Raw genomic sequence first — 26,996 nt, 5'->3', positions numbered from 1 at the left:
AGAACACTCAACATAGTCACACGCACTGTGGATAATTCACTAAAGAAATGTTTCCTCGGTGAGGGTCATGAAGAATGTGCTACGCAGGCTTGTGCCCCTCCTTTGCGGTCCCTTCTGCAATCTTACCTTCTGAGAGGCCCCGTTGAGCAAACCCCGGTCCCACAGGGCTTTGTTTCCAGTGGGATCCTCATCCACTTCATCATTGGTGTTAGGTGGGAGCCTCACCTACAATGAAGTGACACAAATCACAGGGCTGGGTCCTGAACCTATTCACCTCGGTCACCAAGCAACGTTTGCCCCAGGTCCTTGCACGCAAACCTTGGGGCCCCGAGTTTGGCAGAGGCCTGAGCCCAAGTCTCCTGCACCTCTTTTGATGTCCGAGGAGTGACGAACTCAAAAGCAAAAAACCCCAAAAAACAAAAAACTAAAGAGCATAAATGGAGACCACAGAACATAAACAAGAAAAGCCAGACTGGGCTTTAAAAGATAAGCCAAAATTTTGGCAAAAAGTAAAAATAAATATTAGTCCTTAGCTCAAACTAAATCTATCATTATTAAATCATGTTGCATGGGGATGAGAGAGGTGAATGGGGTGTGGGTAGGGGAAACTTAAAGAATTTTATACCCATTTTTACTTTCCATATCAGAGATCACAGTCTTGGGTCGTTGGCTTTACCACAAACAAACTGGGTCAGCCTTCCTATACATCACTGTAACCCAAGTAAACATCAACTTACGACACAAATGTTGCCAAACTTGTCTGCCCCAGCCACAGTATCGTAGTCCAGGAGGCTAGCTGTTGTGACCCATCGGGGGTAGGTATCATCAGCAAAGATGATAAGCTGGTTCTCATTACGCTTGTAGCGAACCCAGATGAAACTTTCCTGGACATCAGATACAATTACCCTATGTCCAATTGTCTGGATCCCAGAGATGTAATTGGCGATATGCTGGGAAAAACAAGGACAGCAATGGGTGTAACCTTGGGGTGCAGTATCAACAGAAAGTCCAGGTTACCATGACTGCAGCATATATATGGTCTGAAGAATGGCACACACCAAAGAAGAGGAGTCAACAAGGAGTCAGCAATAAATTCCTAGAAGGTGGGAAAAAGAGCTAACTGGTTTTAATATAGTGGAAATATATGCCTGTCACAGTTAAATTCCTTACAGAAGCAAGGAGAGAAATCTGGCTCTTAGTGTAAAGAAGTCAAGAAACCCACCTACTCCTCCCCTTCTCAAGTCTCAAGGGCCTAATTCTTAACCTGGCATTGGAAGACAAAGAAGGTCCTGATAAAGACATATCATTCTAACAGTTGCTGTCCACCACCCCACCAGGGTCTCCATGTTTACCTTGTTCTCACACTTTCGGAGTAACTTCTTCTTTCCCAGGTCATAGACTCGCAGAAGCTTCCCCACACCAATCAACACCCTCCCCTGGAATGGGGCAATGGCAGCAGGGACCTCTTCCACTGGAGTCTGTGAGAGGAAAAACAGGTGATGCAGCTATTAAAATATACAGCCATACCTCCTCAACCCAAAATGCCTTCTACAGGCATCTGTCAGGAAGACAGACAGCAAGTGATCACCTTTTGCTCAGAGAAAATAAACCACACATACAACAGTCTCTATAAAACAGGGTTATTTGGGTAAACACTCCACTTCCCCAAGTGGATCAATGCCACAAGTGAAAAGAAGTCCTGGTACCTGATGAACACTTCAGAACCCATGTGAATTCAACTGGCACCATTAACTAAATGTGAAGCCTCAATATCAGAAAAGTGACTGTGGGACATGGAGGGAGGGGAAAGAAGTGCTAGTTTAAGGGACATCTTAGTTGTAAGGGAGACACAATGAGTTTAGCACAAAGAAGCCTCTGTGAAGTAACTATTTCCTAGAGAACACTCCCCTTGTGGGACGCCTGGAGAAATCACATTCATGTGCTGTCAGTGTGGAAGAGAGAATAGGAATTTCTTCTATTTTAAAAATTATGGTAAAATATACACGACTTAATATTTAAACCATTTTCAAGTATATAGTTCAGTAACATTAAGCATATTCACAGTGTTGCACAATCATCACCACTATCCATCCCCAGAACTTTATTATCTTTCCAAGGGAAACTGTGTAACCATTAAACAGAAATCCACATTGTCACCCCTGCCCCGAGAATATTAATTCATTAGAACTGCTGAATTTTGGTTACAAATTGCTGCCTACTTAGTAAGACTAGAAAACAAGGGGCTACTTCAGTATGCATCTATTCCCCATGGAGGGTGGTTAGCACACAGGCCTCCTGTGGGACCAGCAAGCAGCGGAGCTTCACTGGAGCATTTTCCACGTGCCACCAAGAGATGGATCAGAAAGACCTGATCCACAACTTACACAAAAGTGGGAAAGTTTAGTAGGACCTAAGAACCAGGAAAACCACTGGCTGGTTCCTACCTTGTGCAAAAACTCCAGTTTTTCCCCATTGTTCACGAGCTTGTAGGTATAGACAAAGCCCCCGGCTACAGATCGGGGATTCAGTATCAGGTCTTTGGCCACACCCACCAGCACATACCAATCATCGCCAGTGTTGGAGAACCTGCACACAGCCACACTGCATTTACAGAGAAAGAATCAGGAGTCAGGTATTAGTCACAGCCCAGAGAATTCCCATTCCAGTCTTCAAAACTCTGTATGTCCTGGGTTCCTTACCTAAAAGCAGCTTCATTCTGTTCCAGCTGGACAAGGTCCAGTGTGTTCCCCTGAATAGGATTCATCACTCGGATCACAGAGGCCCACTGTCCATTGCCAGCCTTAGGAGCTCCAAAAATGGACTCGGGGAGGTTTTCATTGAGGAATGCTGCTGCCATCTCCGCAGCCAGCTCTCGCTCATCCTCCCCTGCTGCTTCTACCATTTCCTAAATCCAAAGAACCAAGGAAGAGTTGGTGTGTTCAGAGGTGGGTGCTGGGTGAGAAGTGGACAAGTAGCAAGAACACCTCCAGGGAGTGTTCATAATACACAAAGTAGCCAAATCTGTCCACCAAAATCAGGATCAAAGGGAGAGGTATACAGACAAGGGGAAGAGGAAAGATCACTAAGGGGAAACTAAAGAACTAACATCAGCTGTGGCGAATACTTGACTGGCGGTCTGAGAAACATGAAGATGAAAACACCTTTTTTCTATCTAACCCATCTGATTTCTCTTGCTAAGAGTACCTGTTTCCTCTTTTCTAGGCCAGATACAGTTTTATATAGTTGGGACCATTTGTTTTTTGCTGGGAAATGGTTTCTGGAAGGAGCTGGTGTTGTGGGGAATACAAAAGCAGTCTCCTCTGGGCCCAATTTCAGGAAACAGATTGTTTTGGAAGTTCCAGGACTGGAGAACCGTTCCAGAGAAGTAGCTGAATACTGAATAAACCCAGCTCAGCATTTTAGTCCTAAGTCACAAGAAAGCCTCTAAAACCAAGGACTGTGGTAAAGGGCTGCTTGAAGGACCTGAAAAGAGCCTGGATCTTCAAATATAACGAAGACTACAGCCATCAATTACACAGAGGTTTAAACTTTTCAACACAATTTCACAGGAATGCCTTTTTATTGAACCCTGAAGGTTAAATGCATTACCTCTGCCATCTGCTGCTTCCTCTGAGCTTTTGTGGCCTCAGTGTAGGCATTATGGTCAGTCTCAATGATGATAAGGTTGTTACTTTCAGGGTGGATGACAAATTTCCTGGGTGTGTACTGCAGTGGAAAGGCTACTTGATTGAAGACAGCACCCAGCTTCTCCAATGCCAAAATCCTACAGCAAAAGGCAAGGAGTTAATAGGTCACCCACTCAGGACCAAGAAACTGGGGTTGAAATGGTCTATAAGCAGTCACAGCAAACACGTCAATCCCTAAAGCTCTAATGTTGGCAGTAGACAACAAGAAACAATAGCCTTCTTATCTAGATGATTACACGTAAGAGACAAGGAGATCAGGGGAGGGCCTTTACTTTAGCAACAGCCCATCACTGTTCACGGTGATTCCAGTTTCCACCAGTGAAACCTACATTAGAACCCTCAAAGGATTTTTTATCCCTCCAATGATAATGTGACAGTGAAAAGTTAAAATTTCCTCTTGGTTATTACTGGCAAACCCTGATATAAGGAGTACGAATTCCAGGGCTTCCCTGGTGGTGCAATGGTTAAGAATCCGCCTGCCAATGCAGGGGACACGGGTTCGAGCCCTGGTCCGGGAAGATCCCACATGCCGCGGAGCAACTAAGCACGTGAGCCACAGCTACTGAGCCCACAAGCCACAACTACTGAAGCCCATGCGCCTAGACCCATGCTCCGCAACAAGAGAAGCCACTGCGATGAGAAGTCTGCACACCGCAACGAAGACCCAATACAGCCAAAAAAATAAATTAATAAAATTAAATTTTAAAAAAAGAGTACCAATTCCAAATTTGTTGTGAAGCACTGCAATCATCTGAACATATGTGGTACTTGTATGACAGTGTTTCATAAAATAAACTGGATGCCATCCTGAACGAAAATCACCTAAGCTTTAGGAAATCCACAACGACGCACAAAGAGATGGCAAGTATGAGTTCTACAACCTTTGTCAAAAGGGACAGAGATGTGGACTTCCCTGGTGACACAGTGGTTGGGAGTCCGCCTGCCGATGCAGGGGACACGGGTTCGTGCCCTGGTCTGGGAGGATCCCATATGCCGTGGAGCAGCTGGGCCCATGAGCCATGGCCGCTGAACCTGCGCGTCCGAAGCCTGTGCTCCGCAACGGGAGAGGCCACAACAGTGAGAGGCCTGCGTACCGCAAAAAAAAAAAAAAAAAAAAGGGACAGAGATGTGCATTAAGCCAAATTATAAGCAAAATGAGCAGAACCCAGATGCTCTTAAAAATATAGACACTTGGTCTCTAACAATGGAGTTTTATTTTTAATTTAAATATTCTTACAGATCATATACAATCTGACAGCAGACCTAAAAAACAATGGAAGATAGGAAAAACCATTTCAAAGTGCTGAAAGAAAAAAACAGCTAATTAAGAATCATTAAGGGACTTCCCTGGTGGCGCAGTGGTTAAGAATCCGCCTGCCAATGCAGGGAACATGGGTTCGAGCCATGGTCTGGGAAGATCCCACATGCTGCGGAGCAACTAAGCCTGTGTGCCACAACTACTAAGCTTGTGTGCCACAACTACTGTAGCCCGTGTGCCTAAAGCCTGTGCTCCACAGCAAGAGAAGTCACTGTAATGAGAAGTCCATGCACTGCAGCAAAGAGTAGCCACCATTCGCCACAACTAGAGAAAGCCTGTGCACAGCAACGAAGACCCAATGCAGCCATAAATAAATAAATGTATTTTAAAACCATAAATAAATAAATGTATTTTAAAAAAAAAAAAGAATCATTAAAAAAGAGTACAATATAAAAACCAGAACATCTTCTAACAGACTATGATTAACAACATTCCACTCCCATAAATATCCAAATATTCTGAGGGGATAATTAGCAAGGTCCCTTTACTTGCAGACATTAAATCAAATACTTTACCAACATGTGAGTAAAAAAAAAAAAATCAACTGCTAAACATCAAAAACTGTCATTCTGCAAGGAAAAAAAAAGTACGGCATTAAAAAAACCCACAACCCCTGAGTTTTGATTCTTCTAGTCCAACCCACACACTGGCCTGCTTTCATAAAGGCACTCTACCACACCAAAAGGCAGACTCCAGACAGAGGGAGCACCTGCCCTAAGGGAGAAACATAACATGGGAAGGGACACAGATGCTCCCGTGTTGTATTCTTCCTTGGAAAACATGAGGCTAGCCAGCGTTTGTCAAAGTGGGGCATATACCACTGCTGATACCCAAGATGACTTCAGGCAGTTCTCAGATGGAGTTTTTTTGTTTTTTTGTTTTTTTAATATTTATTTGGCTGCACCAGGTCTTAGTTGCAGCATGCAGGATCTAGTTCCCTGACAAGGGATTGAACCCGGGCCCCTGCATTGGGAGCACGGAGTCTTAACACTGGACCACCAGGGAAGTCCCTAAGATGGAGTTTTTAAAATATAATTCTTCAAAAAATAATTAGCCTTTTGTGTGCCAAAGGATACCACCAAGAAAGTGAAAAGACAGGACTTCCCTGCTGGCGCAGTGGTTAAGAATCCACCTACCCATGCAGGGGACACGGGTTCGAGCCCTGGTCCAGGAAGATCCCACATGCCGCGGAGCAACTAAGCCCATGCGCCAGAACTACTAAGCCCGCGCTCAAGAACCAACGAGCCCCAACTACTGAGCCCATGTGCCACAACTACTGAAGCACACACACCTAGAGTCTGTGCTCCGCAACAAAGAGAAGCCACCGCAATGAGAAGCCCGCTCACCGCAACGAAGAGTAGCCCCCACTTGCCACAACTAGAGAAAGCCCACACGCAGCAACGAAGACCCAACGCAGCCATAAATAAATAAATAAATAAATACCAAAAATAAAGAAAGAAAAGAAAGTGAAAAGACAATCCACAGGAGAAAATATCTGCAAATCATATTATCTGATAAGGCAGTTGTATCTAAAACATAAAAAGAACTCTTACAAATTCAGTGATAAAAAGACAACCCAATTAAAAAATGGGCAAAGGATCTGAATAGACATTACTCCAAAGAAGAACAAAGAGCCAATATAAGCACATGAAATGATGCTCAACATCATTAACCATCAAAGAAATGCACATCTAAACCACAATGAGATATCACTTCACACTCTCTAGGATGGCTAGAATCAAAAAGTCATATAATAACAAGTGCTGGTAAAGATGTGCAGAAATTGGAATCCTCAAACCTCATTGGTGGAAACGTAAAATAGTCTAGCCACTTTGGAAAGCAGCCTGGCAGCTCCTCAAAAAGTTGAACAGTTACCAACAATTCCACTCTTGCAGGTACATACCCAAGGAAAATGAAAATATACACCCACATAAAAACTTGTACATGAGTGTTCACAGCAGCGTTATTCATAATAACCAAAAGTGAAAGTGAATGGTTCTGACAGTAAGTACTATGGACAGTGGTGTTTAAACTATGTTCCCAAGAATTCTTCTTATATGTTTCACACAGCAGCCTTCCCTGATATTGTTCTGGGGGAAAAATGTTCTGCTGCTACAAAAAAAGTTTGAAAACCTGTGGAATTGTCAAAATTAATAAGGAATCAAGGAGATAGAGAGCACACGTCGATAAAACAATTAGAGGATACATGGATGAGGCTAGGCCTTGAAAGGCAGAGATGTGTGTGGGAAGCATTCCAAGGACAGCTGCAGAGATAAAAAACCAGGAAGGAATATATGGAGGTATGCAGGGAGAGTAATTCTGCTGGAGCATAAGGTATACAAAGGTGCTGACACTTAGAAAGAGAGCGACAATGACTGAAAACTTTCAAAAGTTTTTGCAAACAAATCTGGCAGTTCACTTGATTAAGTACCAAGTGACTCATATATCAAGAGGTCAGAGTTCCATTGTAAACAGCCAACAGTTATAACCAGGACATGTATGACCAACAGTTATAACCAGGACATGTATGACCAACAGTTATAACCAGGACATGTATGACACTAGTGGCATTAAAGGGTTAAAAAAGAAAACAAACACAACCAACCGCCAAAACTCGAGACAGTCAAACTGAATAGGTCATTTTCCATCTTGCAATACAGACAGTGTTCACTCCAATGTGATCAGTGTAAATAATCTGTCAACCTGCAAAAGGCCTAAATAATTTATATTGGTTAATATTTAAGATATAACACTGCAAATGCAAGACAGAGTGAGAAAAGATTATCAGTGAGCCAACAACGCCTGCTCTAAAACCAATCCAATGGCATGGCCCTTGAAAACAAGAATCTTAAATCTCAGAGACTGAACTACACTGCTGAGTATAAAAACTTGGCACTGAAGGTCTAAACAGAAGCTAAAACTCCCAAACACCAAGACTTGGCTACTAGGTACTTAAATCCTGAGCCAAATGAAGGTTTCAATTACAACACTAGTGCCATGGCAAAACGTCAGCTCTCTGCAGCCTCTTGCGGGGCTTCAACTGTGGGGCTCTCTCACCTCAGGGTATTGGTGGAGATGGCCACAATGCCCTCAGGGCACTGTTCAGAGGCGAAGCCAGATGCAAATTCCAGGGTCTCGTAAGACAGGGGGGTGAGATGGAAACGAGATTGGTAAGAATAGCTCAACCATGAGCGGCTTGACATGGCCAACACCTGAGGAAAGAAAAACATCTCCAATAAGCTTGGGAAAAGCCCAAACATGGTATGCTAACCAAATCATCCTATCCCCAAATTTCAGTGTGCAGAATATCCCAAGGAATTTTAGAAACCTAAAGGGCTACCTTAAGAAAAACAGGCCTAGAGAAGAGGCAGTATGGCTTACTATTTGCTAAAAGCATTGGCTATTAGCCAGATGAGCTACTAATCACTCAATCTCTGAGCCCCAGTTTCCACATGTGTAAATTGGGAATACTATCACAAGGCTGGATAGTTGCAAGTATTAAATGCAGTAACAAGTAAAGAACTGGCAGAGCACCCGGCAACACTGATATTCTTAGCTACAAAGGACACAATGTTTCCCAGCCTCTTTCACATTACACAGTAAGCCATGACACTGATACCAGGTTGCTCCTGGGTAGTGGTATCCTACATCGGAGGTTTCCAGCTGACTGTCAGTGTACTCCATTTGCTCAGCCTCAGGATTGAAGGGATCAATATTCTAACTCACCTATAACCAAATCATGGCACAGTGCCATGGAAATCCAGTTAAGAAGCTCTAGATTAAGGGACCCAACACTTCCCACATGAAGGAAACTAATCAAGATAAAGCTAATGTCAACTAACTACAACACTGGTGAATTAATGACAGCAAAATTTATACCAAGGGGATTTTTCTCAGCTGATGCCACTAACATCCAAAAACACTATCTCGCCCCTTTCATTACTTACTGCCTCCTGGCCTTGCATCCGGACACGAAAGAGTTTCACAGGACGGGACCCCAGGTACCTAGTGCGGGTGTCAGACAGATCCCCAGTGACAGGGTCCAGGACTGTTCTCAGCAACACACCATTCTAATAAAAAGGAGAGGAGTGGTTAAAGCCTATACATAATGGAAGCTTCTTTAGCTACTTTAATTTCAGAGCAAATGGAAGGAAATGACTAGGTGGTTTAAATATATAGTAATCAGCCTGCCATTCATTCACTCTCTCCTAAATCACTCTCACTCAAATAGCTATTGAGTATTTACTAAGTGAAAAGCACAGTTACTTTTCACTGTGTATCCTTAAAAATATTTTTACCAAGTATGTTAAACTCTTCTTCATAATTTTAAGTTTTAAGATATATGCACAGTTTAATATCCATGCCTATTGTGGTCTCTAAATACCATTTCCCTTAAAAAGAATAAAAATTCTAAGAGAAATGGCTTCTTCAGGTCTGAAGCAAGAATGTTCCAAATGTGTGTGGGGCACTTTGTTGTGCCAGGAAGAAGCCTCCAAAGATAGTGGGGTCATGTTAAAAGGACAAAGGAGCCTACTTGAAAGGGGAACTCCCACTCATCTAAAATGTGGCAATTTAGCATCCAAAACAACTACAATAGTTTGATGCACAAATATTATAAAATCTGCAAGTTCATAACGTTATTTAAAAAACAAAACAAAACAAACACTTCATCAGTCTTCATTGGAGTATGCTACGGCACCAACTCCTTACTCTGAAAATAAGTGAGCAAAGGGGAAAAAAAATGAAATATTTATCCTTTCCCTATATGAACTGTACTTCAGGGTAAGCAAAGATATAAAGCAAATTTTGTCTCTAGAGAAAAGTTCCAGCTAATTAAAGAATGAAATAGAAAACCATCACTTCCCAACCCCTAATGAATCTAAGCAATGTGTATCACTGGATGTTATTAAGTAAAAGATGGACAGGGAGCTTTAAAACAGGTCATTCAAAATAGATACTAACATTCTAACATCATTAAATTAAGTGGGACAACCAGACTTCATATGCCACCTGATATAATAGGAAAACAAATGGCACCTATAAAAATATTCTTGTCCCTCACCAAAAACAAATCTAATCAACCTCTTGGTCTGTGCCATCTAATACTATAGCCATCAAGCCACATGTGGTTAGTTAGAATTAGAAGTGTGCTATTAGGACTTCCCTGGTGGCGCAGTGGTTAAGAATCCACCTGCTAATGCAGGGGACACGGGTTTGTAGCCCTGGTCCAGGAAGATCCCACATGCCATGGAGCAACTAAGCCCGTGCGCCACAACTACTGAGCCTGCACTCTAGAGCCTGCGAGCCACAACTACTGAAAGCCTGTGAGCCTAGAGGCCGTGCTCCGCAACAAGAGAAGCCACTGCAACGAGAAGCCTGCACACCGCAATTAAGAGTAGAGAAAATAATAAAGATGTTTTAAAAAAAAAGACTAGAGAAAATAGAGAAAGCCTGCGAGTAGCAACGAAGACCCAATGCAGCCAAAAATAATTTTTTTTTAAAAAGTGCTGTTAAGTGCAAAGTACCAAATAGCAGATTTCAGAGACCTAATTCTCCCCATACCCAAAAAAATAAAAGGGAGAAAACATAAAATATCTTAATTCTCTACTGACTACAAATTGAAATGGTATTTTGGATATACTAGGTTAAATAAAACATTAAAATTTAACTCCATCTGTTCCTTTTTTGTGGCTACTGAAAAACTTAAAATTAGACCTGTGGCTTGCATTATATTTTTAATGGATAGCATGGTCTAATCTACCCACCAGTTTGCAGGAAATACAAAGGATAAAGGAACATTAAACACACAAGGAATGACTGTCAAATCCAGAAGGTGGGAAATTCCACAAGAAAAGTGATCTGGTTTCTTTAAAAAAATTTTTTTTAACAGGTTGGGACAGTTATTAAAAGAAACATAAAAAGATAAATCAAGCAGATGAAAACTGTGGACAGCTTTATGTAGATCCCGAGTAGAACCAAATGTAAAAACATTTTTGGGAAAAGAAAAAAAAAGGAGAAAACTAGAATACAGGGCTATCAGATGACATTAGGGAATTGTTAGGGCTTCCCTGGTGGTGCAGTGGTTTGAGAATCCGCCTGCCAATGGAGCGGACACGGGTTCGAGCCCTGGTTCGGGAAGATCCCACATGCCGCGGAGCAACTAAGCCCGTGTGCCACAACTACTGAGCCTGCACCCTAGAGCCCTCGAGCCACAACTACAGAAGCCCGTGTGCCTAGAGGCTGTGGTCCGCAACAAGAGAAGCCACTGCAACGAGAAGCCCGCGCACTGCAACGAAGAGTGGCCCCGCTCACCACAACTAGAGAAAAAGCCCGCGCGCAGCAACAAAGACCCAACGCAACCAGCCATAAACAAACAAAGGAATTGTTAAATTTTGTTGAGCATGATCATATTAAGGCCTCAACACACACACACCCCTCGGCACAGCTACATTCTCAAGTACTTAAAGATGAAACTATATACCATATTGGATCTGCATTAAAATACTCCAGGAAAAAGAAAAGAAGGGGAAAAGACAAAGTGCTGATAACTGGTAATAGGTACATGGAGGTGCATTATATTAGTCTAACTCCTGGGCATGTTTGAGAAATTCTAAATTAGGAAGTGAAATTAAAAAGCAAAAAGTACCTGGCCTAGATGAAAACAAAAAGTATCAATATATGGTCAAAACCCGACAATCTCTCATCCTTAGGTTCCTGCCTTTTGGGCCATGAAGAGCTCAGGTGCTTTGGCAACAGGGAACATCTAGGGGCCCTCTATTGCTAATGGAGCCCATTATGAACTGTGAGACCCTCCGTATCCAGGGGTTCTGAATTCACGGATTCAACCAACCATAGATCAAAAATATTTGAGGGGAAAAAAAAAAAATTCCAGAAAATTCCAAAAACTGAAACTTGAATTTGCAGCAGCTATTTATATAGCATTTACCTTGTATTAGGTAATTAAGTAATCTAGAGATGATTTAAAGTATATGAGAATATGCAATTACTATGCCATTTCATATAAGAGACTTGAGTATCCTCAGACTTTGGTATCCAAGGGAGATCCTGGAACCAATCCCCCAAGGATACCAAAGGACAATCGTATTAGTTTCAAAAGGTGCATACTGTGAGTACAGGCAACTCTTAAGAACCCCATCTAGTTCTGCCACAGAACAGCGATTGCCAAGCATTTTTATCAAAAACTCTTCATAAAAATACTTTTTTCTAGGCCTGATTTGTTCTAATTAGAGGTGAAATAAGTGGAACACAGAGCAGCATTGCTCACTTCTCATAAGGTGGGTAACTGAAACCATAGGCACAGTATTGAACAAAGGAGTCATGAAAGTAAAAGAAGCCCTGACACCAACAATGTGAGCTTCTAGATCTCTTACCTGTAGCCCAATATTCAGGTATAAGAAGCCAATAGAGCCCCTCTCACCCAGCTCATCCTGCTTCTCAGTCCCACCCATTTCCACAATACACAAGGACTCAGGCTGGGCTGGGAGAGCCTGCATGCTCAAAGGTTGCAAACAGTCCTAAGGGGGAAAGAGAAAAGAATAAAACATCGGAAGTGACCAATTTTGGAAAAAACCTACCCAGAGAAATCTAATTCTAGAAGTGAAGAACAACTCTTTCTCATGGACAGTGAAAACCTGAAAAAGGAGTTCTATTTAGACTGAACCTTAAAACAATCTCTGGAGAGGATTGTGCTTTCCTTTTTTTTTTTGCAAAAGTGGATAACAGTAAAAGTAAATATGCAAAGGGCACCTCTTTAAAGTCATCCAAGGCCCTTGTCTGTAAACACAGTCTTGGATTTTTTTTTTTGTTTCTGTTTAAACTAAAAAAGGGAATCAAGCCATAAGCCAAAGAAGCAGGCACTGTAGAAGAGTCCTGAGGTGTGCTGCTACAATAATCAGGAGAAGCAGCAGGTGGAGATTTCAGGGTCCAGCCCAGCTGATCTCAGAGAGGGACATCAAAAATGGGTCAGGTGCTCGGTTCCAAGTGGAAGATCCTTAAAGTTGACAGTGACACTCACTGAGGGATCCAGGGAGATGATTCTGACAGTATTGTCCACCAGCCCCACAGCCAGGAAGCGAGACCGCTGCTCTCCAGGGGGGACGTTGGCCAGACTCATGCACACCACATCTGCTGACATCTCTTTCCGCTCTGTGTATTCATTCAGCTGTCCTGACTACAGGAATGAAGACAGAGAGAGGTCACAAACCACTCCAACTTGCCCCCAAACCCTGGGCCTGGAGAACAAAGGGAGCTTGTTAAGTTCCTTTTTGCTTCCTCGCACTCTTCTTACTATTATCAATGACCAAGAATATCTCTACCTAAGGTTCCAAGACTAAACTCTACAGGCTAATGGAAAGCAAAATTACTGACAAGAGAATCAAGAGACCCTTGACAAGTATAATGCACCACAAATTTTCTAAGCCAACCTAGCTCTCAGGAAATGAAATTACATAAAATTGTTTATTTGTTCATGAAAGTACTCTGGGTGAAAGAGAATTCAAATATGGCATTTAAAGACAAAACCCCTCAATCATAGGTACAGTTGGACTATACAAGTTGGCCACATCCAGAGACTTCTTAAGAACATAATTAAACACACCTAACATCCTTCCATATATAAAAGTAAAATAAATTTCTGAAATTGATTCAGATTGCAGAAACTAAACATATGGCAAGTAATCTGGTGGAAAACTAGAGTGTGAAGGGCAGAAAAATTGTTTCATTGCTAAGATGGCATTTCGTAACTCCAATTAGAATTAAAGACATGAAAACATATCCACCTCCAACCCCCTTGTAAAGGGCTTTAGGACACTTTCCCTTCTCATTTCCCTTTCATTTTTAAAATTTTATTTATGTTTTAATAGATCTTTATTGGAGTATAATTGCTTCACAATACTGTGTTAGTTTTTTGTGTGCACAACAAAACAAATTAGCCATATGCATACACATGTCCCCACATCCCCTCCCTCCCACCCTTCCTTTCCCACCCCCTAGGTCATCACAAAGCACCAAGCCTATCTCCCTGTGCTACGCTGCTGCTTCCCACCAGCCAACTATTCTACATTTGGTAGTGTTCATTTCCCTTTCTTATGAATATGTAATCTAGAGACCTGGACTGCAACTCCCATCTTCACCTCTGAACCCTACATTAAGTCCCACAGTGAATGGTAAAATAACATACGGGATCCATTTCAAAATAGACCAGTTCTCCTCCTGTCAGGGCGATCACCACTTGTCGTTGGTTCACTGCACATTTCACAATTGTTTTCTTTCCAGGAGTCTTCCACTCATTGACTCTCTTGTCTGCTCGTATGTGCCGAATGCCATCAGGATACACCTTGAGGCAGTAACAGAAAGAAACCCAACTTTAGCAATTTGACTCATCACTCAAGCATGACCCTCACACGTATCAGATCTGTCAGATCTAGAGGCACTGTATTTGAAGCACCAGTTGGGTCAATGACAAAAAAGAGTTAAGAGGTCCCAGGCAAGGTTAACTTCAAAAAAGTTCATGTTTTGCAGCATCCATTTCAAAGAAGTTCAAAGCTCCTTAAATGTGAACCCAGCAATCTACACCATAATGAGGTCAAAGAAAGGACAAAGTAAGGTGAGCAGGTTAAGTAGCTCTCTGAGAATCCTCACCTGCACTAAGGCATCATCTCCTAACAAGGAGCAGGACAAGGTTGGGGTAGTGCCCAGAAACCCAGAGTCAGTCACTTCTTCTACAGTCTCTCCAATGGACAACACAAGTGTGGCATTCACGAAAGACACAATGATGTAAGCATCAAACTCATCTGAAACGGAAAGAGAAGAAAGAAGTGGGTTAGCTAAGAACTCATTAGTTACAAAGCCAAATGAGACACACTAAGCATTCTCTTCAGAAACTTTCCAAGGCACTTCTTCTATGTGTAGTCATCACACACAGTCATGTGGCAAACAGCACAGGATGATCCAAAAGATAATTAAAGGTCATAACAGCCTACAGATATACTTTGCTTCCTTAAATGGCTAAACAGTACATAAAGTAGACATGCCCACATCTAATACCTTTGAAAATTAATATTTTCTTGAGACATTTGCTAGAAAAATGCAAGAGAACAAAGCAAGAGGAAATTTTGTATACAATACTTATATGTACTGAAGCTAGAGTTTCAGATGCCAATCACAATCCATTCTTAAGAGATAACTCCCTATAACCAAGGAAGGTCCCCATCTTCTTCCAAAAGTATCTTATGTGAGAACACAAGACCTAATGAATAAAATAGTGATTACTTAAGCCTCCATGAGACTAAGACATTCTAGGGTTGGAAACTGAGAATCCTAGGATGTCCTGAAAGGAATAATGTAAGAACACTGGATAACCAGGAAGGGGGTGGGTGGTGGTGGTAGTTTATATTGTCAGCCCTTGAACTCTCTAGTTTTTCACATTTAAAAATATAACCATTCGATGGTCATGAGCAATCCTATTAGAACTTGCTTTTCATTTAATAAAATGCACTTGGATAAACAAACACCAACAAGTTTTTCAAGGAGGTCAGAGGTATACAGGCAACCCCAAAAGTTTCTCACACAGATCCCACAGTTAAAAGCTGTCTACTTCCTACACGTTCCACCCTACAACATAAAACAACTTCTGTATGTATCTCCCACATCCAGCACAATGTTTGGCATAAAGCTTGATAAATGCTGAATAAATGTATGTTCATTTTTTTTGAGATGAATTGAGATTTTCCTACTTTACATTTAATTTTCTATATCAAGTCCCCTCTTCTTGTCCCCTTCACACAGAAATCAGGCAAACAAGGGATAGAATGACAAGCAGACAAGGTACTAAATTAGAGTGGCTGCCTCACTCTTAGCAGAAGCAGCTGAAGGATCCTGCTTGCCTGAGTCCCTGTCAGAGCTCAACACCATAGGCCTGATCCACCCCACTCACATCAAGGACACAGTATGGATTGAGTGCTCCAAGGGTCATTCAGCTGAACTAAGATTACTCAATGAGTTCAGCAGAATCAGTGCTCTTTACAGAAAAAGGGGCCAGATGAAAATGTATTATTGGTATAACCTATAGTAGCATTCTGACCTATTAGCAGGACATAAAATCAATTTTGTGGACTGCAATCAGCATTTTAAAATACAAATATATAGAAATAAATATAATTTATGAGGATGCCTCATAGTAAGGGTAAGTACTATTCTGCAAAACTGTTGCTTCAGTTAATAATACGTGTGCACTGAATGAGTGGATGAAAGGCAAGGATCAAAGATCTTTCCCAATGGGTATAATCTAATGGCTACACCAGGAATCCAGAGCAAGGGTTCCATCATAAGGTATAACACTGAACAAGCAGATAATTGGTTTTAGATTACTTTACTATAACTGTCGGCATGTATCGCATGCCTGGGGACACCTTATAAAATGGCTTTGTAAGAAGACCGCACTGTTCGCCATCATAAAACATGGAGTGTGGACGTGGTTGTCTCTGAAATGGATGCCTTAATAGCGCACAACAAAACCATCTTCACTCTCCACACAACACCAAGCTTGGAAGCTTTGCTCCAGCTCTCAGTTTTTGAACTGGAAATTTCTGGTATGTAAAAGTAACAGGAATTGCTTAATTTTAACATTATATAAATATCGTGTCCTTTCCCATGTTCTCAACACTGAAACCTTGTATCTTAAAAGCTGTGCCAGAGCAAATTAAAGCCCAACAAAAATGGCTCAAACTGGTCAGGTTTTCAGCCTCTTTCTTCAGTCAAGGGAAAAGGTGGGCTTCCAGAAAAGAAACCACACATTTATAACTTACATGCAGAGAATGAGGGGAGTGAGGGAAAAAGGACTGCCTGGGCCCCTTATCCTTCCTCTGACCCAAGGCCCCAGACTGCTCAGGTATGAAAATAAAGAGATGCTGGGTGGACTTAAATAGGGTCTTATGTTTGCTGGGCAGTTCAACAAGGAGTAAAGCAATGACTGACATCTGAAAGCTCCTTTACATCACGGATTTCCTCAAAATATCCACTACCCTGTAAATACTAAGCACACTGTAACTTCTACCCTTTCCATTCTACGGCCAGGAGGACCAGAAACAGATAAGCTGCTCTTGTGTCCTAGGCAGGTTATAGGTTAAAAGGTGGACTTCAGAACAAAATCAAGCTTCAGTCAAGATAAATGACTATGAACTATGAAATCTATGTTGCCTTCTTCCAGAGGTTTCAAATTTCATATAAATGACCATTAGTTCAAACCTCAGTGAAGAATCTATTAGGATATGAGAATGCATCTTTGTCTCAGTTAAAAAGGACTTCTATCTGTCTGAGCAATACGGAAGCAGCCCACAGAAGAGGGAATGCTTTCTTCTTCTTTCCCCTGCCTTAGTATCTCAGGCTCAAAAAACAGCTCACTACTCCAAAGGGAAAAGTGAGTGACCATCCAGATGATTTAGGCCTCCAATGTCTCACTCTCACTCTATACTCAGACTACTCAGTGCTTGTCTTGCCTCAGCACAGTCTTGATTATACTCAAAAGAGAAAAAGGGGGGCTTTCTCCAGGACCTAATCTTTCAGTCAGTACATGTGGAACATTACAAAAACATCGAGAGAGAGTATGAAGTTAAGATTTTCTAGCCACAGCCTCTTTTAGCTTAATGAGAGGCAAATTAATCAAATGTTCCATATTCTGTAGGAGAAAGTGATTCCTGCCTCAGACTATTTAACATACAGGCAGATGGGTGTGCACCACTAACACTGCACATGGAGAGCCAACTGCAAAGTTACCCTCTGAAAGATGCTACCAGGGCAGCCTCAATATTTTGTGCAGGTCCCTCTCCCTGGGTAATCTCTAAGACCCCATAGTAGACCCTAGCAATAGGTACAAGGTACACACCTGTGGTGATCAGCACCTTCACCAGCCACCTGTGGAAGAGAAAAAAAGGCTTGGTATTGGTAGTGCGCATCACCAAGTACCAGCCAAGGTTAGTAGTTGCCTGGAAGACTGCAGCATGTGTGGACATGTGGAATAGTAACTTAGGGTATCTGGAAAGAGAATGAACAGAGAGAACTTGACCGGTTTTGTGGGTGATCACCCAAATTATAGTTTCTAAAGAGTAAAATTTATCAGGATGTAATCATTTCCTAGATTTTGGTATCTAGAGGACAAAACTTTTCAGGTACAAGTTCCATCATGCAACATACCACAGATCACAAACTTATCTAACTTACCCCAAAAGCCTTTCCTGATTCTCAAACACATGCCTGTTCCCTCTTCTCTAACCCCTCCTGGCAACATGCTTGTGCCTTTCATCACATCTGAACACACAACAGTTTTCTATTTTGGTTTTGGTTTTTATTGCAGTACGCGGGCCTCTCACTGTTGTGGCCTCTCCCGTTGCAGAGCACAGGCTCCGGACGTGCAGGCCCAGCGGCCATGGCTCACGGGCCCAGCCGCTCCACGGCATGTGGGATCCTCCTGGACCGGGGCACGAACCCATGTACCCTGCATCGGCAGGCGGACTCTCAACCACTGTGCCATCAGGGAAGCCCACAACAGTTTTTTATACTTACCTTCTTTTTTAGATGGCACATGCCCTGAGAGTAGAGTCCTATCTTAATTACAAGGTAGCAGGATGAGAATACTGAACTTATCCTAGAAAACCAGCATGACCCAAACTCACTATAGGGTTAGTCAAATGAACACTGGATTGAGATTCGGGAGACACTGCTTTCAGTCTCTATTACCTAGGTGCCCTATCTTGGGATAGTCAACGCCTGTGATTTTCTGCCTTCTTCATAAAAATGAGGGGTTAACTTTCCTGCAAATCTAAATTGATTTTACAGTAAAGTTTAATAAGTGAAAACAAAAACAAACAAAAAAAGAGGAGCAAACTAGGTTTTATCTCAAAGGCTCTTTCTAATTCAGACAGTCTGGGAAATGTTTTCAAGAGCCTAAATATCAACCAGCCAATCTGCCACCAAGCTAAAGGTGAACATCAACAGTGACCAGTTTCTTTATGAAGACATTACACAAAATGGGGAAATCTTTCAAAACCAATCATCCAATAATTACCTTTTCAGCTAAAATGAACCTACTAATTTCCTATTCACTTTTTTTTCTTTCTACTCAACTCAGATTGGATTCCAATGCTTACATGAGACAAAATCCACTAAAATGTGTACTCTATTAAAAGAAACGAGATTTCCCTCCTCCACATTTCCCAGCTCCCTTAAATTTGTTCCATACAACCAAAACATCTAAATAGCAGGAAGATTTCCAGCTGTTTTCTTTAAAAAGCTTTGTATATTGGCCAGTCCCACATTCCTGATGGAACAAGAGGAAAATGAGGTCTAGGAATAGAAATGACCTACGATCCCAAAGAATCAAAGGGAAAATGAGAATTGAGTTTCATCTCTAAGGGAATGAAATTCAGTTGTCACAAGACTTTCCTGCTATTGCACTAAAATGAATTTTCGCATAACTTTCAATTTTTTAGGATGAGGTGACCATTTTTATTCTGGAGCTCAGACTTCCTCTTTCCTCCATCCCTTCTTTTCTACTCACTCTAAAATTCTGATTCCATTCAATCAACCTCTGCTTTCCTTAAACACAACTACTATACCTATTGAGCATTAACAAGCTTTACCAATCTCTTAATACCCAGAATAATACCTTTAATTTCACTGTGATTTCAGCACAATAAGAGAGAAAACATCGTTGAAGAAAAAAGAAGCAAAAAGTTTCCCTTACACAATACTCCTCACACAAATGGAAAGAGTATCTTAAAGATGAATACAGTCAAAGAACACAACATACGACAGCTCTATCTATGATACTCAAGTGTATATGTACTGAATATTAACAGCCACCCTATGCTCCCTTTACCCATGTGTACAAAAAGTAGTAAGTGAAGGCACCCTGATTGGGAGAGCCTCAAAAACATGGTGTTGAGTCAGAAGAAGTTTCTAGTATATGGTGCTAGATGATGTGATATAGAAGCATTATAAATGCAGTCTCTTAAGCCTTCTATTGTCAGTGGCACCCAGACCCTCATTTTGACTGTTGGGAAAGGGCTGCTTACCTTCAATGTGCCGACGCACTGTCCAGACAGCATTGGGGTTACCGGGTAGCTCTGAGACAGCCATTTCTGATACCTGACAGGGAAAGGAGACAAACCACAGATCCAGTGAGCATGAAACTCAGCCCCTTGCTTACAACTTACACTAGACAGTACAGTCCCAACATAGCAGTGCTCACACTGCATACTTGATTAAAACACTGGAGCCATCTAGTCAAAAAGAATGTAAGAACCAAAACGCTAGAGGCACTGGCAATTCCCATAATAGACTTCAGCAAGAAGTGATGGAACATCTAGGACAGTTGTTGCAGCCAAGACCAAACACTTCCTTTGGGTATAACATGCCTGCATCCTCCTCAAAGTGAGCACGTGGGAATGAAACAGTCCATCTAAGTTAGCATCCCATTTCTTTCTTTTTTGAAAATGTATTTATTTAATTGATTGTATTGTATTCGTTTTATTTTTGGCTGCGTTGGGTCTTCGTTGCTGCGCGCGGGCTTTTTCTAGTTGTGGCGAGCAGGGGCTACTCTTCGTTGTGGTGCTTGGGCTTCTCACTGCGGTGGCTTCTCTTGTTGCGGAGCACAGGCTCTAGGCATGGGGGCTTCAGTAGCTGTGGCATGTGGGCTCAGTAGCTGTGGCTCGCGGGCTCTGGTGCGCAGGCTCAGTAGTTGTGGCACACGGGCTTAGTTGTTCTGCGGCATGTGGGATCTTCCCAGACCAGGGCTCGAACCCGTGTCCCCTGCATTGGCAGGCGGATTCTTAACCACTGCACCACCAGGGAAGCCCCCCATTTCTTTTCTTTGTTCCCTCAAGGCCAAATTCCATCTCCCTTCACAGAACAATTCAAATGCCACATTCTTTAGGAAAAATCTTCCCTTATTCTCTTGGCTGGCAGTCATCTCTTCCTCATAAGTTCTCACAGGAATCACAATCACCACCTCTTAGGACACTTACCTAAAAAGTGATCTGAGGAATTGTTTTGTCCTTCCTACTAGGTTCTTATGCTCCTTAAGGTCAGAGTCAAGAATCCTCTGAATGTCCTATAGGCTCTCAAATGAGAGTAAATGCAATACATAAGATGAACTCAAAATGATCTAGAGGAGAAAGCTAGGTGTGGGTTATATATTAACTGTCTGTAATATCCTTGCAATTTTTCTGTAAATCTAAAACCATTCAAAAATAAAAATTTTATTAAGTGTTTTTTAAATGACCTAGAAATAAAAAATTAGGCAGCCTATTATACTGTACAGTGGAACTACATCTTATAGGAAGAACGCTAGTATATATATGAAAGACATTACCCTTTTGTTGGTTTACTGACGTGATAATAGCAGGAATACCTGATCGTGGTACAGGAGAATCTTGGAAAACTTCACCATCAATAAAACGTAAATGTCAGGTATACCACACTCTATACACCAAATGTAATATCTGACAGTGACCGTGTTCAACTGAGACCATAATCTAGCTAGACAACAAGGTTCAACAAATAGATATACAGGAAAAAAGAAACGTCCAACAATTTAAAAATAGTTTTATATAACATAATTTTTTTTAATATAATTGGAAAAAATTAGGAGGAAGCAGATGACTCACAAACAATGATTCTTAATTGGGTCCTTTAACTCTTACACGGTACACAAAATTTTCTGTTAACGCATATATGTATTTTTTGTGTTGAGCGCTTGCTTTAATCAGATGCTCGACAGGATCCAATTAGCAGTAAGTAACTAATCAAGAACTACTGGTCTAGGGCTTCCCTGATGGCGCAGTGGTTGAGCATCTGCCTGCCGATGCAGGAGGCGCGGGTTTGTGCCCCGGTCCGGGAAGATCTCACATGCCGCGGAGTGGCTGGGCCCGTGGGCCATGGCTGCTGGGTCTGCGCGTCCAGAGCCTGTACTCCGCAACGGGAGAGGCCACAGCAGTGAGAGGCCCGCGTACCGCAAAAAAAAAAAAAAAAAGAACTACTGGTCTAAATTGGGTTCAAGTCATCGAAAATTTGGTGACCTGATGAATATTTTGGCAGTCAAAATTTTTTGAATTCTCTGAAACTACAATATTAATAGCTAACATTTATTGAACAGTTACTATATGCCAGAACTTGAGCTAAGTGCTTCATACACATTCTCATTTAATTCACACAACAATCCTTTAAGGCGGGTCCTATAAAGCTTAGTAATAACTATTAAGTAGTAGAGCCTGAATTCAAAACCAAGGTCATTTTCCCTGTGTTCCAATAAAAATTTCCAAAAACAGGCAGTGGGACTCTAAGAGCCTGGAGCCTGCTCAACCACAACCTCTAAGAGCAAAGTGTCAGAAAAAGCTTTATTTTACTCCTAACAAAATCAAGTCCAGTGTACTTGCTAAAAGCCATCAACACTAGAACCATGATGAGAAGAGGGTGTGGGATTTGAGAAGGTAATTTTGAGTATTCATATCACCTAAAAAGTCCAACAATAAAGGATTCATTGCGGGAGGTGGGAGGGTGGAGGGATGAATTGGGAGATTGGGATTGACCTATATACACTAATATGTATAAAACAGATACACAATAAGAACCTGCTGTATAAAAAATAAATTATATTAAAAAAATAAAGGATTAATTAAATAAATTCTAATCCACCCACTGTGGAAATATATTGCAAAAACATTAAAAATGACATGACAGGGCTTCCCTGTCATGTCCCGCATGCCGGGGAGCGGCTGGGCCCGTGAGCCATGGCCGCTGGGCCTGTGCGTCCGGAGCCTGTGCTCTGCAACGGGAGAGGCCACAACAGGGAGAGGCCCGCGTACAACAACAACAAAAAATAAATAAAACTAAAAATAATGACATAAGAGCACACAGTAATCAGGAATGTAATAAGATACAAAAATATATACACAATACTAACACAGTTAAAAATATAAGTATCTAAAAGCTACGAAAAAAGACCAACACTAAAAGGAAACGGAGTAAAATGTGCCATGCAGATTTCCTAGCCTCCACGTAATGGCGACTGAACCTGGAACTAACAGACGTGTTTCTCCCCTTCGATTCCTATTTGCCAAATTTTTAAAATGTGCCTGCTGTGCTAACATGTTAAAGGATAAGAAATTTAAACTGTAAACTTTATGGAAATGGGGAGAAAGAAAACATTTTTCTTTCATAGAAACATTAAATACATCTTTGATCTCATCAGAATAAAGCCTTAGGCTGCTTTGTCAATGCTTTCCTCCAAACCCTGCATATGATCTAGAAATTCCAATCTTACCTCAAGTCCATGCCTTAAGACCCTCAGAGATGACCTCGGTCCCCTACCACAGGCCACATATAGCTGTGGAGTGTCTTCATTGGCCAGGTCAGCTATCTGCACAGAGAAAGGGGAAAAAAATGTCTACTTCTGCTACTTTTCCATACCCAACCCTGATTGTTCTCAGGGCGACAAACCACTTTTTAGTTTATTAGACTTAAATATTGCTACTGGTCCTGGGGGCACGGAGTGGAAAAGACCCAATGTTCCAAAAAGCAAACAGTTTGAAGCAGCAAGTTTTACCAATCAAAAAAGCTTGTTCTTTTTTTTTTTTTCTTGCCATGCTGCGTGGCATGTGGGATCTTAGTTCCTCGACCAGGGATCAAACCTGTGCCCCTTGTAGTGGAAGCGTGGAGTCTTAACCACTGGACCACCAGGGAAGTCCCACGTGTATCAGTTCTTGAGTTAACAAAATATTTTTTACAATCAGTGAAATTGTTATATAACCTCAAACTGAAATCTCAGCATTTCCTTCCAACCAAAAATATAGACAATGAATTAATTATCTTTATCTGTGACTTTGTCACCAATATTAAAGTTTACAGACACCTCCAAATATCATTTCCCTTATCACTATTTCAAAATTACATTTACTAGATCCGCTGTTAGAACGCACACGACCACAGCTGCCCTATCTACTACAGACGTTCCTATGATGTATCTGACCAATTATGGGGTAACTCTGCACCTGGCTGTTTGCCACCAAATGGGGAAGCCATGTGTTCTTTTACTAGTCACCCCAGATATCGAGCTGCTTTCCAGTACAAATATTTGTTGATCAACATGTGGAAAGAAGTTATTTGTATTGTAGTTTTGTCAAACTGTACAATTCAAATGAAAATTCTTGACTGTAAGGCAGTGCAGCCTACTGTAACATGGATGAGCATGTGGGTTGTGAGTGTATATAACCTTCACACTGCCTTCTTTAAAAAATTAACTCACCTATCTTAAATGCACTATCTTGTTATTTTAAGCCCATTACAGAAGCACATATACTAATTTTTCACAATTTAAAAAATAATTTGCTCTCTTGGCTATCATATGTTTATTACTATATGCATTTAAAAATATTATTCACAGAGGGGATCCAGAAGCCTCACTAGGCTAGTAAAGAGATACATGGCAAAAAATGCTTATAGCCCTGCTACAGATACCTGAACTTCCTGTTAATTTTATTCTTGACCTACAAACTATTTACACAATTATCTCCTCAAATTCCAATGAAAGCAGAAAAAAAAAAATCAGTAAAAATCCAATTAGGAATTATTCATACTTATTTTCTATTGCCCTCAGGACTAACCCTTTCTCAAAAAGAAAGAACAAAAGCAGTTAACTTCAGAACTGCTACTTTTACCAGGAAGAGTGCCTGAATACTGACTGTGTGTCCCTGGCACAGTGAGCAAAACTCTTCCACTAAAAGTGTAATCATCTAGACAGGGTAGGGTGGTGCCTAATGGTCACTGGAACCCCAGGAATCCAGGATGCAACAGCATGGTAAAATTTCTGCTACACTTGAGTGCCAGTAGTGAGAGACACAATTCCCATCTTGGGCCACCTTGGGTTCCCAAAAAGGTTCTGTTACTGACTGATCCCAGTGTCTCTGGAGTACTTTACGGAGGAAGTGAGTGTTAAAATGAGATATAGATATTCACAGACTGTTAAGTGATAAAAGGTCTACTTCAGAATACTGTAAAGGATATGAGCATATTTACATTAAAAAGAAAAGTGTAACACACAAATGCTTATAGATGCAGAGAAAATGTCTGGAAGCAATCACAGGAAGCTATTAATGGCACAGCCTTGGTGGAATAGAGGGTTGAAAAGACTGGGGGGTGGACTTTTACTTTTTATCTTTTGTACAGTCTGAATTTTTAAAAAACATGATTTTTATCATTAAAAAAATTTTTTTTTAAGCCCAAGGATTTATGTAATGGTTTTTAATTACCCAACTACCTTTAGGTGCTTCACCCTTATACTCTGGCAATACCACAGATATGCTGATGAACCTCTTAAACTAGACCTTAATTGGATTTAAAACTTTAAACTCATTCAGATTCAGAAACAGTTGGCTAGCACTGTTCATTATGGAGTGACTGGAAAGATCCTCACCTGGCAAAACAAAATGGGAGAGAGGCTGTCCAACTCATCAACCAGCACAAGGTTTTTGAGTGGTCTTGGCTGAAAAAAGAATGTATCTCCTTCTTCCAGAGGCATGGCAGATGAAAACTCAGGTTCTTCATCATCATCTCCAAGATGTGCAATTTGATATAAGTAACTAGGGAGAAGCAAAGACTTTAGTTAAAATATTTTCTGTCTGATGTACAACATGATAAATATAATTAACACTGCTATATGTTATACATGAAAGTTGTCGAGAGTAAATCCTAAGAGTACTCAACACAAGGGAAAAAATTTTTTTTCCTACTTCTTCAATGTTGTACCAAATGAGATGAACTGTGATTATCATTTCATAATGTATGTAAGCCAAATCATTATGCTGCAACACCTTAAACTTATACAGTGCTATATGTCAATTATATCTCAATAAAACTGGAAGGAAGAAAGCAAATAGCATTTAAAAAATATTTTCTGTCTGAAGATGTTTGCCATCAACATAATGCTCATAAATCACTTTAATACTGAGTCAGCATCTATAGTTTGAGATCTCTGCTTATCTGACTGGGGTTTTCTTTTTCTTCAAAAAGAGGGATAAAGAAATTAAGACTACTGATTTCAAACCGGTAGAGTGGCAGGACCTTAGCATCACAGTGGTTAAGAGTACTGGACTTGGGCTTCCCTGATGGCGCAGTGGTTGAGAGTCCGCCTGCCAGTGCAGGGGACACGGGTTCATGCCCTGGTCCGGGAAGATCCCACATGCCACGGAGTGGCTGGGCCTGTGAGCCATGGCTGCTGAGCCTGCGCGTCTGGAGCCTGTGCTCCGCAATGGGAGAGGCCACAACAGTGAGAGGCCCGCATACCGCAAAAAAAAAACAACAAAAAGAGTATTGGACTTCCACTAGAGTGCCTGGGTCTGAATCCTAGCTCTGCCGCTTAACTAGCTGCATATTATTACTTAATCTCTCTTTGCCTCAGTTGCCTCATTTATAAAATTGAATAGTACCTTCCTAAAGAATTCAATGAGTACTTAGAACATTGCATCGCACCTAGTAAGCATAGTTTTTGTCAAATAAAATGAAGTATGGATAAATGAAACCCAAAGAAAATCTATAACCACTTCTTATTTTAACCAGTCACCAGGCCAAATGTAACAAAAAACAAGAATTGGTTATTTCACAAAAGTATGCAGATACTGTATTATTATTCCTGAAACAAAACATAAACATATCCAGAGATAATAAGCAACAAAATCATCTTGCCCTTCTCCTGTCTGTCCTCTGGGGGTCTGTAAACTGATTCAAAGGCAAACCACAAAAAAAAAAATAAAAAAGGGAAAGCAATTTGGGAGTAGATAACCTGTAACAATACACCATCATAAACTGAGTGTGCAATGAGCACACTTTTGGGAAGCAGCTCAATTAAAATAAAATCACACTGCTGGTCATATTTATTCTTTAAGTCATATACCAAACCTTCA

At 41.2% G+C, this 26,996-nt stretch overlaps 1 protein-coding gene across 2 annotated transcripts in view; it reads right to left on the bottom strand.

Moving 5' to 3' along the window:
• SF3B3 (splicing factor 3b subunit 3) overlaps positions 1 to 26,996 on the bottom strand; it is a 53,911-nt gene that overhangs the window by 9,772 nt on the left and 17,143 nt on the right. For both annotated transcript variants that reach the window (XR_003791559.1, XM_029209398.1), the window contains exons 9-23: positions 25,511 to 25,676; positions 23,363 to 23,458; positions 20,115 to 20,187; positions 14,686 to 14,837; positions 14,225 to 14,380; positions 13,061 to 13,216; positions 12,417 to 12,560; positions 8,973 to 9,095; positions 8,083 to 8,237; positions 3,610 to 3,784; positions 2,700 to 2,905; positions 2,445 to 2,601; positions 1,353 to 1,478; positions 738 to 950; positions 127 to 225 (exon numbers count right to left, since the gene is read on the bottom strand). Coding sequence is in view for 1 of the 2 variants with exons in the window: in XM_029209398.1 (XP_029065231.1) it covers positions 127 to 225; positions 738 to 950; positions 1,353 to 1,478; positions 2,445 to 2,601; positions 2,700 to 2,905; positions 3,610 to 3,784; positions 8,083 to 8,237; positions 8,973 to 9,095; positions 12,417 to 12,560; positions 13,061 to 13,216; positions 14,225 to 14,380; positions 14,686 to 14,837; positions 20,115 to 20,187; positions 23,363 to 23,458; positions 25,511 to 25,676 (2,197 nt within the window). In the remaining variant the exon portion in view is untranslated. The remainder of the gene's footprint in view (positions 1 to 126; positions 226 to 737; positions 951 to 1,352; positions 1,479 to 2,444; positions 2,602 to 2,699; positions 2,906 to 3,609; positions 3,785 to 8,082; positions 8,238 to 8,972; positions 9,096 to 12,416; positions 12,561 to 13,060; positions 13,217 to 14,224; positions 14,381 to 14,685; positions 14,838 to 20,114; positions 20,188 to 23,362; positions 23,459 to 25,510; positions 25,677 to 26,996) is intronic.

This window comes from Monodon monoceros, unplaced genomic scaffold (assembly GCF_005190385.1).
Source record: "Monodon monoceros isolate NGI ecotype Baffin Bay Population unplaced genomic scaffold, NGI_Narwhal_1 Super_Scaffold_10, whole genome shotgun sequence".
In the NCBI taxonomy this organism is placed as follows: Eukaryota; Metazoa; Chordata; class Mammalia; order Artiodactyla; family Monodontidae; genus Monodon; species Monodon monoceros.
This window is presented reverse-complemented; position numbering and strand designations above follow the sequence as displayed.